Genomic DNA, 15,944 nt, shown 5'->3' with positions numbered 1-15,944 from the left:
TATAGGGTACGATGGCTGGTTGATCTCACCAATACAAACCCGCTTCTTAAAAAAAACAACAACAAAAAATGAGGTATATCTAATAATAAGCACAGAGGCCTGTTGGAGTTATGAAATTATAGTCTGTTTCAGAAGTAAAACCTAAATCTGAAACAAAAATGCCAACCACCCCCCCTAAAAAAAGGAAATTACATTTTGAAAATTAACCAAGTAAGTCATGAGATGATCCTCTCATGAAACATTCTGCTTACTGTTTTAGGCTTCAACTAGAACAGTGGAAATCGGACAGTTCCCTAAAGTGAGGGCAAAGTATTTAACTATATTCTGAGGCTTAAATCAAAGTATAAAAGGATTGCAGCCTCCACCCAGGAGAAGCACTGGGTCAGGAATGCAATCTCTATTAATTAGGTATCCCAGCTGGGCAGTGGGTTTGCAGCTGTTAACTTGATCAATGACTTACCTAAATGTCATCTCTACTGATTCGCTTATAAATTACCAGCAAGTGAGACTAATGTACAGGTGCTAATTTATTTAAACTGTTCTCTACAGTTCTACATAGCTTTATAAACTGCATCTGGCACCTAATGTTAGCTGTCAGTTGTACTTAGACATGCCTGTCCTAACGACTCTGTTCATTAGAAGTGAGCACAAATTATGAAATATTGTGAAAAATGATACATCAAATGGAATGGGCACAGCAAATCAATTAGAGAAACTTCATACGGCATATTCACACTTAGGAGAATAAAACATTCTGGTTTCGGAATGAGGTCTATAATACCAATTAAAAAGTAATTGGTAGACTTCAGTAGTGTTATATATCAATTTGCTGGCTTTTTTCCTGAAATTCTACAGTAAGGTAGAACTTAACTTTTAATTCCCAAACAAAGACATTAGTGAAGGCAAGTGTAATTCTGAATTCATAATATTTAATGTAGCTGAAATGTCTCTAACATAATTGATGTTAACAGGAAAAGGAAAATAAAAGCAGAGTATCAAGCGGTGGTCTCCACCTTTCTGGATGACACATGTCAAAGGATTAAATTTACTGCCTGAGTCCATTCTGACTCACAGACCCTCTAGGGCAGCGGAGAACTGCCCCCGTGGGTTTCCGAAGCTGTAAATCTCTAAGGGAGCAGAAAGCCTCATCTTTCTCCCCTGGAACAGCTGGAGGATTTGAACTGCCGACCTTGCAGTTGGCAGCCCAACAAGTAACCCTCTATGGTGCCCAGGTAAAAAAGGACGAAAAGACTTAAAAAGTACTACACAGATTGGCAGCAACTGTAACCCAATGGCCAAGCTAGCCCCAAATGTGTTACAGTGACTTTAAATGTTCACAGGTGGTGGGTGAGCTCACCATTTGCCTGCCACCTTTTACAAAGCCTTGGCATCTCTATTTGCGGGACAACCACTGGATCACTAAGTCTGCCCTTTGTTAGACATTCACAGGGCTCACTCACGGCAATTTGCATGCACCTCGAATCTTCTTTGGAGCACAATGAGACTGCTTTATCCTGAGTAATACACCCCACTCAGCTCAAGGCTCCAGCTGATGGAGTCCTCCTAACAGTAATGTATATTGTTATAGCCCCAAAATACTTTTTACACATTAATCAACACTTTGCAGTCACCTGCGAAAGGTTTCTAACACAAGAGTTGAGAATTACAGGGAAAAAAGTATAGCTTATTTTGAAAATATTTATATACGTACTAAGCAGAAAAGATGGAAAAATACATCAAGTCTGGCAATTCTGTTACTAAATCTAAGAAGTTTATCTTTACAACATAAATTAAGACACGGTTAGCAATTAGCATGTGCTCAAAATATCTCCAGCATAACACTTTAGTGTCTACTATTATTTGTGAAAGGCAAACTGTTCCTCCTCCTATTAAGCTTCTTGAGGATTATCAGTATCACCATCGTAGTTGGGTGTATATGAGCAATCGGTAGTTTATTTATTGTCAGTATAATATAATTATGCAAAAGATAAGTGCATCCATTTTGAAATAGAGAAAAATCTCCATTTGTTTATGACTAATTTATAAACTTCATTTTAGTTAGTAATACTATTTCTTTACCTGCTACTGCTTTCAAAGAAATTTAATAAACAGGTTGAGCACTAAATACTGCAATGTAATTTTGCAAAGCATTCTCTCATTTCTAAGAGATGCGTAATACTATAGGCACAATAACAAATCCGCTAAGTAATGTAACATACAAATAAACATCATCTGGGACAAGGTTTTCTTTATAAAATTTTACCTTTTTTTTTAACCACCTCACATCTGTGATCTTTTAAAAAACCTTACTAATTAAGGAAACATAAGCAACATACAACATTAGCTGAGTGCAATTTCACACAAAGATGATAGATGTTGTCATTGAGGTCAGATTTCTACTAGCACTCAACCCTCTGGATAAAGCTGTAAACCTAGAAACCAAGGTTGGAAAAGGCCCACGAAGAGCTGACATAGATGACAATAAATTCATGGGTTTTATATTAGTAGGAAGGGCACACAGGGGTCCTTACTCAAAATCCAATGGCTCTCAGTTTTAATTCACATGCCTAACAAGTTTAGTTATGCTGGCAGATGAGAAGGCAGGTGAGAGCTGGGAGAGGCAGACACACTGACATGAAGACATGTTGACAGGAAAGGAGATGACAGGAGTCAGTACAGCCAGAACATTTAGTACAGGGGCAAATGTGTACTACAAGCCACATAGTCAGAGTGATGCCGCAGTTTAACAACCATACTAGAAATTAAAATCTTAAAGCACTGAACGGCTAAATGATACTCACCATTTTATATGGTGGGAAAACTATATGGTGGGAAAACTAATGTATTTTAGAAAGTATACAAAATGGTAGTCTTTGATAGTGTGAAAGGAACAAAGACTTTGAATACAGAAACATCTGACCAGCCTTGTTTTTTTCCAATAATAAAATAAGTCAATTTCTATACTACACATTTTTAAAATATTAACATGCTAATATCTATCAGTTTATACAGTAAGTGATGGTAGTTTTCATTATAAATTCTAATTAAAAATGTTTCCTTTATCTGGAAAAACAAATCAACTTTATTTAAAACTTAATTTCTAATACTAAATAGGAAAAAATGGCTACATAAATTTTTATATTTTTTAATATAAGTGGTTTTTAAAACATTACAACTTCTAAGTATATAATAATAATTGTAATATTCTTCCAAATATTATTTGGATGCTTAAAATGTTTTGTTTTTGGTCTAAAAATTATATATGTGTATTTTCAGAAAGCACTAAGGATTTTGTCGGTATGGAAAATGCTGACTAAGGCTAATCAGCTACATAAACACAGCTAAACCCCAGTCAGAAAGAACAGTTTCACAATGTAAATGAAAACAGGGGCCTAGATGGTGGACATGTGATGTCTACATGCTGTAAACAGTTGTTATTATCCTCTTTTGCTTTTCATCCTACTCACATGTCAAAGAGGACCCGCTAAATTTAACAAAATGCCCAAGGGGTTGACTGATATGAAAGTTAAGACTCGGTGAAGCAGCTCAATCACCTGCAGGAAAGCCCAACACAGCAGAACCATGGCACCAGAGTCAAGGAAAACGTCAACGCTCGCTTCCGATAAGCTTTTAGTTCGCACGTTGGGAGAAACTAAGTATCAGTACAGGAGATATGATGCCATCTCCAGTTTAAACTAATCAACAATATAGCAATGCACTCAGCAGCAGTCCGGATAATTCTCCCACTATTCAGGTGGCATGGGAGCTAAGTATGACCAAAGCAATGAGAGAACCAGGGAATGTTTCAGGTGATATTTTATTTTTTGCTACTACGAGAAATGAAAATACTGCTTCACATTCATCTTCGGTTATGCTCGTCAGGTTCTTTGTGGAGGCAGGCAGCAGGCATCATCATTGTGATCTTAGAGGTGAGAAAGCTGAAGGACAGGGAGTGAATTAACTCAAAACCATGCTGGCTAGAGTCCGCAAGGAACCTCCTATTCCCAGGTCTTTCCCCATCACTTCACATTATGAATTGACTGCAAAGGAAAAGCAACTGCGTAACAAAATGTACCTGTTCTACACTCCTAGTCCTCATCCCAAGAGTAACTCAGCTTCATTCCAGATCTTACAGACGCTAAGCATTTCTTCATATTATTTTAATATTTCATTATTGGGTAAATGCAAGGGAAATGATTCAAATTTTCTATTAGTACAAAGTCACAAACTAACATGAAAGCCACTTACACCATACATTTATACAAATAAGCACTTTCAGAAGTACATGTTAACTGTCATTTACATTTACAGTGCTGTTAATATGTCCTCTCTGGAAACAACTGTTTATTTTGATACCCAAAATGAAATACATTGATTAGGATATTTAAAGATATTTTAATGTATACAAAAAGTTTTCAAAGTTATTTTGCTTCCTAGATGGCTTCAGCTAGCATTGTGTTAGTAATTGGATAAGTAGAATGGAAAATATAAAATAGATAATGAATTAATCTGAATGCAATGGCACCAATTTAGCTGTGAAAATCCTCTAGTGAGCCTAGACTTTCAACTAAGTAGCTGAATTAGATTATGGAACATGTGTACTTTTGTCTAAACTCTGATTAAAGATATAAGCAATGAACTATCCACTCCAAATAACAATTCATTTTTAACATGCTTATTTTATGGCCATCCTTATGCCTCAGGTAGGATTACGAAACTGCTGGTGATTCAGTCTCTCTCAATAAGCTAAGTATAACCCATGCACACCCAAAAGAGCAGAATGAACAGCGGAAAAAAATATCGTCATGAGCTCAGTCAGGTAACAGGATCCTTCTGCTGCAGAGAACAGTTACACAGGGGCACACAGGTCTCAAGATGGGGAAGCGCCGTGTCAAAAAACAAGTTAACTTTTTAAAAACTACCCACAAAGAAAAGCCCAGGTCCAGGTGGCTTCCCGAGTGAAATCTACCACATTCCAAGCTCGGCAACACTCTGGACAAAGCCCCCAACAGCTCCAAGAGGAAGGGCCCTCCACAACTCGTTTTACACAGCCAGCACCACCCTGATAGCAAAATCACACCCCAAATTACACGAAAGTACTGGCTACAGACAAGTATTAATTACAAATATCAAATCCTCAACGAAATATTAATCAACTGAATCTGGATACACGAATCCTAAATGACACCGTAACGGAGAACATTTGTCGAACCGCACAAAACTATTCAACACAAGGAGTGAATAAATCCTAAGGTAAACGTTGGGCTTCGGTCACTAATATCGAATCAGCGTTCGCTTTTTATGAGTCGGAACCAACTTGATGGCAGTGAGAGAGATTCGCTTCTCAGCTGTCACGGTACCACTCTCAAAGAGGATATCAACAATAGAAACTGTGTGGGGACAGGGCTATTATAAAAGGGAGCTATCTGTTCAATTTTTCCATAAACCTAAAATGAGTCTAAAAACTAAAAACAATTGGCAGGGCGAGGGGGGAGAGGGAAATGGCCAAAAGATCTGAAAAGACCGTTCTACAAAACTGTACAAATGGCCAACATGTACCTGAAAAATTGCAAAGTGTCACTAGTCATCAGGGAAATGCACGGCAAAACCACAATGAGGTACCACCCAATACTCACTAAGGGAGGGGCAGAATGGTAATAGCAATAGAAATTCAAACCCTCATAAATAGCTGATGGGTTTGGAAAAATTACAGCCACACAGAAGACACCTTGGAAGCTCCTCAAAAAGTTAAACACTAAGTTATCGTATGACATACAATACTACACCAAGGTCGATATCCAAAAGAAATAAAAATACGAAGGGGCTTCACGAAGTCTGTGGAAAATTCCATTCTTCGTAACTCCATTTTCCACAAACTCTTTGAAGTTCCCTTGAGTACGTCCACAGGGGCCCTGGTAGTATAGTAGTTACCCATTGGGCTGTGAGCTGAAACATCAGTAGTTCGAAACCACCAGCCAGCTCTTCAGGATAAAGATGGGGCTTTCTACTCTGGTAAATAGCTATAGTCTTAGACCCTAATAGGGCAGCATACGCCTATCCTATAGGGTCACTATGTGTCGGCACTGACTCGATGTACACAATGTTCACGACAGCATTCATACTAGATAAAAGTGAAAACCATGAAGTATCTCTTAATTGATGATATTTAGATAAAGAAGATGCGGTATAAAACAAAGATAAAACAAAGTATTATACAGCAACAAAGTAGAATAAAGTACTGATACATGCTACAACAGGGACAGACCTTAAAAGCATGCTACCTGAAAGAAGCCAGTCGCAAAATTGTACCTATCATATTATTTAGTTACAGAAAAGGCTCAGAATAAGTGATTTACAAAGATTGAAAATAGACTGAAGGTTGCCTAGGACAATGATGGGATGGAGGACAGAATGCAGGGAGTGAATTTTATCCCCCCAAGTAAATGTGGAGTTCCTGGTCCTTGCACCTGTGAATGTAGTACTGCTTGAAACAGGATTTTTCTTATTTTATTGTAATGAAGTCATAGGGTTTGATCCTAAATCTAATCACTTCTGAGTTTAAAAACATCTCAAAAACAAAATAAAACAGAATGAAGCCCAACAAGGTCAAAGGCACAGCAAACAAAGATGATGACAGCTGCCTTGTGACGACTGTCAACAAGCCAAAGCACTCAAACATTCAGCGCTATTTACTGGAAGGAAGAGGCACGACCAAGCCCCCGACTGAGACTTTTCGCCTGAAAAGTCGTAGGAAAATAAAATCGGGGTGGTGTGGGTGTGTGTGTTTCAGATGAACTTGTCACAAAAGACTCCAAATCCATTTAAATATTATTTTTCCTCCTTTTTTAAAAAAACCCAACAGGACATTATTGTTGATTTCATTTCTAGAGATGAATTATATCAACATACATGATCTGACCCTTTAAAAACAAACAAACCAAATCCCCCCAAATTCCTTAACCCTCAAGCCTAAGTAGTGGTCTGAGTGGCTGAAAAAAGAAAACAGGGAATGAATGCTGTTTTAAAGCTACCACTTACGGCATTTGTGCCGCTGAAACACTAAGTAACCAAGGGTGCAGGGTTCCTTTTAGGTGCGATAAAAATTTCTGCACTTGACTGTGGTGATGGCGGTACCATTCTGTGAACAGATTAAAATCCAGTGATGCATAGACTTTAAAGGAGTGCACTGTATAATACATGAATTATATCTCAATAAACCTGTACCCAAAAAATGAATAAAAAGAAAATGGTACAAAAAGTAGTCTCAAGAATGATAACTTATGGGAGTAGATACTTTACCCCTATTTGGAAACAAACTGCAGTCTGACTCTGTAGCAGGCCGCTGCAGCTCCCGCTTTCTCTTTCTAAAGGATTCATTAGAAAATGGAGTGGGCGAAAGTTATCGTTCTTTCAGTTAAAAACAGCCAAATCTTTGAGTACACACATAACAGTCATGTCTCTAGCTATACATTCTACATTCTGGATACTGCCAGGTATCTATTACCTATGAAATAAAACAAATATAAAAACAAGAACAGGGGGCTCACAGGGTAGTCTTAGAGTATCTGCTTTTTAACACTTACTTACTTAAACAAGAGGCTGAGTCTGTTTGTACTTGTCTCCTCTTCTAAACATGGGGCAATCCTACACTACCAATCATGCAGGGAAATCATAGAATGGGACGCTCACATTCTTAACATTATGTAACGCCACAAAGACTCAACAGGAAGACAGAGGTGATGCGGGTCACAGCCGTCAATCGACAGCATGTCAAAGGGCAGGAAGGAATTATACTTATTTGGGGAAATACCAAATAAAACCTCACATGTTCACCTGGCATCTTGAAGGGTTACTTCAGTCATATTTATAAATAGTTGGGAAAGGTATACAAAAAGATACCTTCATAAAATGACTTAACACTAAAAGTACAAAATCACTGTGTGATCAAAATCCTATAAAAGTAGAGAATCTTCAGTTCAATATAACACATGGGATGTCATATATTATCCTTTTTAAAAATCAGGACAAATTACAAGGCTTACTGTTAAATTTAAACTCCTTCACTAGCTTCCTTGGTGGATCTAGTTTACACACACACACACGCACGCACGCACGCACGCACACACACACACACTGAAAATCACTGCTTTTATCAAGAATAAAATAACTGCAAAGTGGAGTAAGAACTAAGAGAGTCTCTATTATTTTAAAATATGCTCTCACTTTGAAAATTAAAATATCTGCTAAGGTAGATTAAAGCTTTGGGTGGAGGCTTACTTGTGGGATATCCTAGAAACGTGACTAATTTTCATTGCCATCCATTTGATCATTTGTCAAGAAAGCTGAGTCTAAGACTACAGAATAGGATCAATGCTCACGAATAGTACATACACATGCATAGTGGCTCCTCTGACCCTGAATCAAGGAAAATATCTATTCCTAGCCAAATTCTACAATCTAGTACGCTCTATAATGCTTCAAATGAAAGCAGCATCTTTCTTCCAAACCATGGTTCCAATTTGCAACGTAAGTAGCGTTTTTCCCTATTCTGACAGTTTGATTAAAATTTACACGGAGATAAGGGGCTTGTGGTGAAGAAAAGTGCTTTCAATATCAAAAACGCTACAGTTAATTACTTTTCCAACAAAGGAACTGTACTTACATCAATGTCCTCTTGGGTGAAGGTTTCTGGATCTTCTCCCATCATGTTGGCTAAATGTCTCTTTCCTATGTTGAAATCTTCAATCTGCTTTTTAATAAAATCCAACGTGTATGTTTCACGTCTGGAGGCAGCAACATTTTTCTTTGTTGGTACAACAGTGATGTGTTTTAGCCTTAAGATCTAAACGAAAGTAGCAATAGAAAGAACGGTCTTCAGAATAAAACAACTGTCTCATAGGCCATCTTCTAAATAAACCTGAATATTCAAACATTTGTCTTTTTCTACTATGGCTATTAGTTGACAGAAGGCTGGGAAGCAGGTCAGAGACCTGTTATGAGAGTTGCTGAAATCATCTCCTGCTCAAAATTTTATAAAAACCCGGTGTTTTAAAGTATTTTAAACTAATGGCATTTCACACATTAATGAGAGAAACATCTCAAAGTGATTATCAAAGTGATTATGTTACCTCCTTTTCTGATAGGAAATGTGATGATTGGTTGTCTAAAGGTTAGCCGATCTAAAGATTGGTGGTACAGATACTCATAGCAGGAGTGCAGAGGAAAGGCCTGGTTATTTCTTTGCATAAAAATTCCAGCCAAGAAAGCCCCATGGAGCAGTTCCACTCTGTAACAAATAGGGTGGCTGCAAGCCAGAATCAAATCAAAAGCTCAGGGCTGGGTTCTTGGGTCTTCTCCTACTGTAAGCGTTCTTGCTTGACACACCTGGTGAGGGTCACGCCAACAGCACACAGGGAGCTAAGAGTACAATGAAACCACTTTTAACAAAAGGCGACTGCACAACGCAGACACTGAATAGTACACAGAAGACAGGAGTGGGTGAATGAGCATGCAGCACTAGCCTTAGACGCCGGCTATTAACCTTAGGGTGAGATACAAATGCGGCCTTTCTGGAAATTCTTTGCTTGGCATCACTTTAGCCGTTATCCCATGATCCCTCAGCTTCATTTCTTATCTTTTGCATCAGAGTTTAAAATTATTTTATAGCAATTTGTCAACTGAAAATAGATGAAAAAGCATAGGCTAATATTAAACAATTGAGAGTTAATATTTAATAAACAATACAGTTTTTTTTCTCCTTTAGGAACAACAATTGGTCAAGATAGATTACTATCAGTGCATAAAACATGATCAAAACAGGCTTGGTATTAAAAGAAAAAAATACCAAGGGCTCAAGTAGAATGAAAATGTTTTGAAAAAGATGATGACAACATATGTACAGATATGTTTGACACAATGGATCTATGTATGGATTATGGTAAGAGCTGTAAGAGCCCTAATAAGATAAAATTTAAAAATAAACGAAATAAACTCATTGGCATCGATTCCATTTCTACTCCTAAAGAACCTACAAGACAGAGCAGAACTGACCCGTGGGTCTCTGAAACTGTAAATCTTTAGGTGGTTTGTTGTTAGGTGGCATCAAGTTGGTTCCAACTCATAAGGAGCCTCGGTGCAACAGAAGGAAACACTGGCCGGGCCTGCGCCACCCTCTCAATTGTTGCTCAGCTTGAGCCCACTGTTGCAGCCTCTGTGGCAGTCCACAATGGAGGGCCTAAAGCCTCATCTTCTCCCAGAGCAGCTGGTGATTTTGACCTGGTGGTTAGCAGTCCAACCCATAACCCACTAGACTAGATGGATGGATGGATGGATGGATGGATGGATGGATGGATGGATGGATGGATGGATGGATGGATGGGATACACATACCACCACCACCACCCCACCACCACCAGGGCTCCCTTTTGCCTGTTGCCACTCCAACTCGCATGGACCCCATGTGCTGCAGAGTGGACTTCCTCCTTACCGTTTTCTTGGCTAAAATCTTAATAGGAGGAAACACTAGGCTTTTCTAACACAGTACAGCTGGATGAATTCGAGTTCCCACCTTGAGGTCTTAGTCCAACACAAACTGTGCCACCGAGGGCCCGTTTATAAAGCAAGTTAGTTTTAGGCCCTTGTATCGTCCTCCCCATCGCCAAGCTCTCTTTACACCTTCTGCTTTGAACAATGGAGGAAAAAATACTGTGCTCCACATTCAAAATGAAGAAATGCCTTCCTACCCAACACTCACAGCAAACACATGCCCCAAAGGCATCAATGTAGGAGCCCAAAGCAATAAACATTAATGGTTGCTCTCCCACATGTCACATTCCAAAGTATGACCATACTGCTAGTTTTGTAAATAACATGACAAAATATTTTTGTCTACACCTGTAAGAATCCATTCGATATGAAATAAGAGATGAGATCGTCTCTACGTCAATGAATCCTTTCGACCTGGGGTCCCTGTGCTAAGAACCTCCCAGATTCAAATGAAAAGGCTATACTGAGCAGCGTCAACACTCAAGACCAAGAGAAATGGCGGCAAGCACAGCAGAGCCAAGCACCTGAGAAATGGTGGTCATGGCTATGCCGCAGGAACCACAAGACTAGAAGATGGCACTGTGGGCAAACTGGTATTAGAGAAGACAGTGGTGATAGGCAATGCTGTCCAGCCAGGCACCTCCGGGCAGAAGGTTCCAGCAGATGTCTGTAAAGAAGAAGAAGCTATAGCCAGGGTCCACGCAGGCAGACACTTGAGCAGAGCAAGTAGCAGTGCTTGTCTGTCTTTGGCAATAGCAGATAATCTAGCTGCACTGAGAGACGGGGCCTGTCTCAACTGGACCTAAAGGAAGGTTCTCTTGAGAAGGCTGAGAAGAAAGCTGCCCAGAGAGGGGTAAGAAGAGGCCTGTCCCAAGAGCCAAGAAGTTGTCTGCAGACACTGTACAGGTTGGCTTCGAGAGCTGTCACAAAGCAGGTATTGTTGGTATTGGCCCAAGGTTGTTCCAAAGCTGCTAGTTGACAGCTGAACAAGTAAGCACAGGGAACAAGGCCCTGCCAAGAAAAGACTAGGAGACAGAGAGAAAATGAACATGGCCACAATGCATCTGACCTGAGCAGACAACATTCCTGCTGGGCTGACGCATGATCCAGTGTGCTCACTAGAGACACAGACTAGACATGGGCAATTTGAAAAGGGCAAGCTGACCACCACGTTGAGACACAAGTGGATTCCTTCCTCTCTCATGATGCTAAGCGGAGTATTCATAGAGGTGAAGATGACCAATCCACCTAAAAGCTGTTCCTGTTGCTTGTTTGCTTTCTATACATGCTCTGCTCCTGCTGTTAGGCGCCATCAATGGTTCTGACTCACAGAGCACCCGTGTCTCCAGCATAATAAGACAGTGACCAGTCCTGCGACCTTCTCACAATCACTGCTATGCTTGAATCCGTTGTGGCGGACACTGTGTCAATCATCTTGTTGAGTCTTCCTCTTTTTTGCTAATATCCTTCTCTCGGGACTAATCTTCCTGATAAAATGATCAAAGTATTGGAGAGTCCCACCCCCCTCACTTGAGGAACATTCTGGTTGTACGTCAGCCATGAAGAAATCTGTTCGCTCTCTTGGCAGTCCCAGGCAATCTCAATTACTCTTCTCCTCACCGTAATTCCAGGGCCTCACTTATTTGGTCTTCCTTGTTCACGACCCAGAGTTTGCATGTACACGAGGTAAATGAAAAAATACTACGGGTTGGGTCAGACACACCTTAGTCTTCAAAGTGACAGCAACGTAGCATTTGATTTCTGGACTGCTGTTTCCTTGGACACTGATAATAGATCCAAGTAAATTGAAATCCTAGACAATGTCAATCTTTTCTCTCTTTGTTCTGATATTGCTTCCTGGTCCGTTTGTTTTGGTTTATCATCTAACTTCTATACATAACAGCCATCAAATGCCAACACTTTGTAAAATGTCTTTGTATGTGTGACCTGGTCAGAGAGGCTATCTGAGTCCTTATCCTCAAGGTCTCAAGAGCACTTGAGTTTTAGAGTACAACCTATGCATGTCCGAGCGTGTAAAAGCACATGCACACAGTCCACATATCAATATTACAGGTTAGACAATTTACACAGAATTCTCCCCTCGCTACTATTCTCTGGGTCATATATACCAGTTATGATCTTTTTTTCTCTGTATATAAGCATCTCAGTCTTACTGGTCTCTTTTTCTGCATTCGGAATGATTGCTAAACCTATATGCTATGTCTTTCCTTTTCTGCAGTATCAATTCTACTTACTGCAGCTACTCCAGATTTTTAGCTTCTTGTCACACCGGTCTATCTTCAATTTTTTCCCCTCAATGGTTTCTTTTCGTTGTCTTCTTAGCCCATTTCAGTTTTTTTTTTTCACTCTGCCTTTAAAAAAATGTTCTTGACAGCATATAGTTGTAGTAATTCTTCCATCTCATTGAGTAAATACTCGATTGTATTCATTTATCTTTTATACATTGTTCCTTTTCTTCTTTCGTCCCCACAACATTTCAGGATGATCACAAGCAAACGAGCTGACTACTGGCTTGAAGATTGATTTCTTCAATTGAATTAAAATTATTCTGTGCTTGTCTATAGTCCCCAGGATTTGTGGCATGAGGTGACAGCTTTCTTGGTTTTAACATAAATGAAGTTTTGAAAAAATGTTTACGAAACTTTTACTATTGCTCATTTAGAAAAGGCCTTACAAAGAAAAACAGAAAAAGAAATCAAATATGTCTCACTAAAATATCCTTAAACTCTTTCCAAAAAAACATGTGTACACACTGCATTAAGATGATACCCATCTGGAAATGTTAAAAGTTACAAAGTCACTAGTGCTAGCACTCCTGAATTCAGGGGTCCATGGAGGGGAATTATACTTAACAGAGTACATTATGTATTTGTCCAATCTATTAAGTAAGGTAAGGTTTAGCTCTGTAGCTAAAAACACTAAGAATTCCGTGAGAGAATCTGCTTCGCCACTGCCACACAGCCCCCAGCAGAATGTTCCAGAGGTTCCATTTCCAACTGAAGAGCTAGTAGGAGAGCATTTTTCTCAGACTTTGCTTTTATGGAACAGTATACACAACTTGACAGAACTGTTTCTTTTTTAAAAGATAATCGGCGGGTTAGACAACTATAATTTCAATCAAACAGTCTGCCAAAGCAGCAGACACATCCTGACAAACCAGTGATGTCCCGAATTTGGCCAAATGCCAGTGCTATATACTACTTTGATGTCATTACAGCAGAATTAAGGAGGTGCCCTTTTGATTTAATTGGATCAAACAGAACAAAGAAGGACCTGGTACATTGAATAGAAAAGGTAAAAAGATTATTTTGAATAGGAGAAAACAGTGAAGACTAAAATCAGACTGGAGAAGATATATAAACACAAGATATAGGCCCCAAGACAGAGGTTAGAATAAGCATTAAAATTTTATTTCTTAGTTCTAGGTTTACAGAAAATTTGTACAGGAAAGTAGCATTTTTTATGAAATCATTTTATTGGGGCTCATACAGCTGATCACAATCCATCCATCCATCCATTGTGTCAAGCACATTTGTACATTTGTTGCCATCATCATCCTCAAAACATTTGCTTTCTACTTGAGCCCTTGGTATCAGCTTCTCAATTCTTTCCCTTTCCTCCCTCATGAACCTTTGATAATTTATAAATTATTATTTTTTCGTGTCTCACATCGACAGATGTCTCCCTTCACCCACTTTTCTGTTGTTTGCCCCCCTGGGAAGGGGGTTATATGTAGATCATTGTGATCAGTTCCCCCTTTCTCTCCCCACCTTTCCCCCTACCCTCCTGGTATGCTGCTCTCATTATTGGTCCTGAGGGGTTTATCTGTCCTGGATTTCCTGTATTTCCAGCTCTTATCTGTGCCAGTGCACATGCTCTGGTCTAGGCAGATTTGTGAGGTAGCATTGGAGTCATGATAGTGGCGGGGAGGAAGTATTAAAGAGAAAGTAGCCTTCCTAATTACCCTCGTCCCATTGCCCTGTTTCTCGTATTAACATCTTGCATTAGGGTTGTACTACTGCAGTAACCTTCTTTTCAGAAGCTCTTCCATCAGGAACCCTGGTGGCACTACGGGGTGAGCACTGGTTCTGATGCTGCGAGTCACTCCTACTTGTATGTTTCAGGACCCAAGGAAGCTGAACATGGATTCCTGATCAACAGGAACTATAAGAGCGGCTGTTGTGTTAAGCGAGTTATATTTTGGCATAATTAGTTATGTTGCAATAGGTAACACATGCATGCAAGATCACTATTATAATATTGAAGCATAGTAACAGGATGTTTGTCCATTTTGTTTTACAAAGAAAAGAAATACAAGTGATGATAGCAGCTATCAAGGTACCTAGACACAAGCAATTTGTAAATTGTATAAAGCAAAGAGTGCATTCCAACTATAGGACAAGGTAGAATTGCCCCATAGGGTTTCCAGCTCTAAGTCTTTATAAAAGAGTCACGCTGCCTCATTTTTCTCCTGCCAGTACCTGGTGAGTTTGAACCACCAACTTTTGGAATAGCAACCCAATGTTTAATCTACTATGCTACCCAATATAGATTTAAATGTAGAAGTATTTTCCATCGTTAAAACTGAGGATGATTCTAAATTAGTTCTAGTCTTTTAAAAAAAAAAAGATGAGACCTCAAAAAGAACACCTTCATCTACCTAGTACAGATTATACCCTCCAGGAGCTCATGGGAGATAAAAGGAGGAGATACGTAAAACAGAGACAGAAATGTGCTCACAATGAACAAGCGCTAACCACCAAATGTGGCTCATTCTTTTATGGCAGAAGATCCCAAGTGAATACTTCATGCTGACCCTGTAAGCACTTAGGCACCAAATGCTAAGTAGAAATTATTTTACTCAGTTACCCTATAGGTCAGGGCAGAACTGCCCCTTTGGTTTCCAAGACTACATACAGATCAGTGGTTCTCAACCTGTGGGTCACGACCCCTTTGAGCAGGGGTCCTCAAATGTTTTAAACAGGAGGCCAGTTCACTGTCCCTCAGATCCGTTGGTGGGCCGGACTAGCTAAAAAAAAAAAAAAAAACTATGAACAAATTCCTATGCACACTGCACATCTTATTTTGAAGTAAAAAAACAAAACGGGGCAAAAACACCCGGTGGGCCGGATATATGTCCTCGGCGGGCTGCATGTGGTTGTTTGAGGGCTCCTGCCTTTCACAGGGGTCGCCCGATTCATAACAGTAGCAAAATTACAGTTATGAAGTAGTAACGAAAATAATTTTATGGTTGGTGGGTACCACAACATGAGGAACTGTATTAAAGGGTCGCAGCAGTAGGAAGTTGAGATTGATCTAGATCTTTACAGAAGTAGAAAGCCTCATCTTGTCTCCCATGGAGTAGCTGGTGGTATCAA

At 39.5% G+C, this 15,944-nt stretch overlaps 1 protein-coding gene across 1 annotated transcript in view; it reads right to left on the bottom strand.

Moving 5' to 3' along the window:
* MRPS9 (mitochondrial ribosomal protein S9) overlaps positions 1-15,944 on the bottom strand; it is a 62,167-nt gene that overhangs the window by 41,690 nt on the left and 4,533 nt on the right. Inside the window, exon 2 of the mRNA XM_075563336.1 lies at positions 8,663-8,842. Within this exon, the coding sequence (XP_075419451.1) occupies positions 8,663-8,842 (180 nt within the window). The remainder of the gene's footprint in view (positions 1-8,662; positions 8,843-15,944) is intronic.

Source organism: Tenrec ecaudatus, chromosome 11 (assembly GCF_050624435.1).
Source record: "Tenrec ecaudatus isolate mTenEca1 chromosome 11, mTenEca1.hap1, whole genome shotgun sequence".
Lineage (NCBI taxonomy): Eukaryota > Metazoa > Chordata > Mammalia > Afrosoricida > Tenrecidae > Tenrec > Tenrec ecaudatus.
Note: the sequence above shows the minus strand (reverse complement) of the source record. Positions and strands in the feature narration are given on the sequence as shown.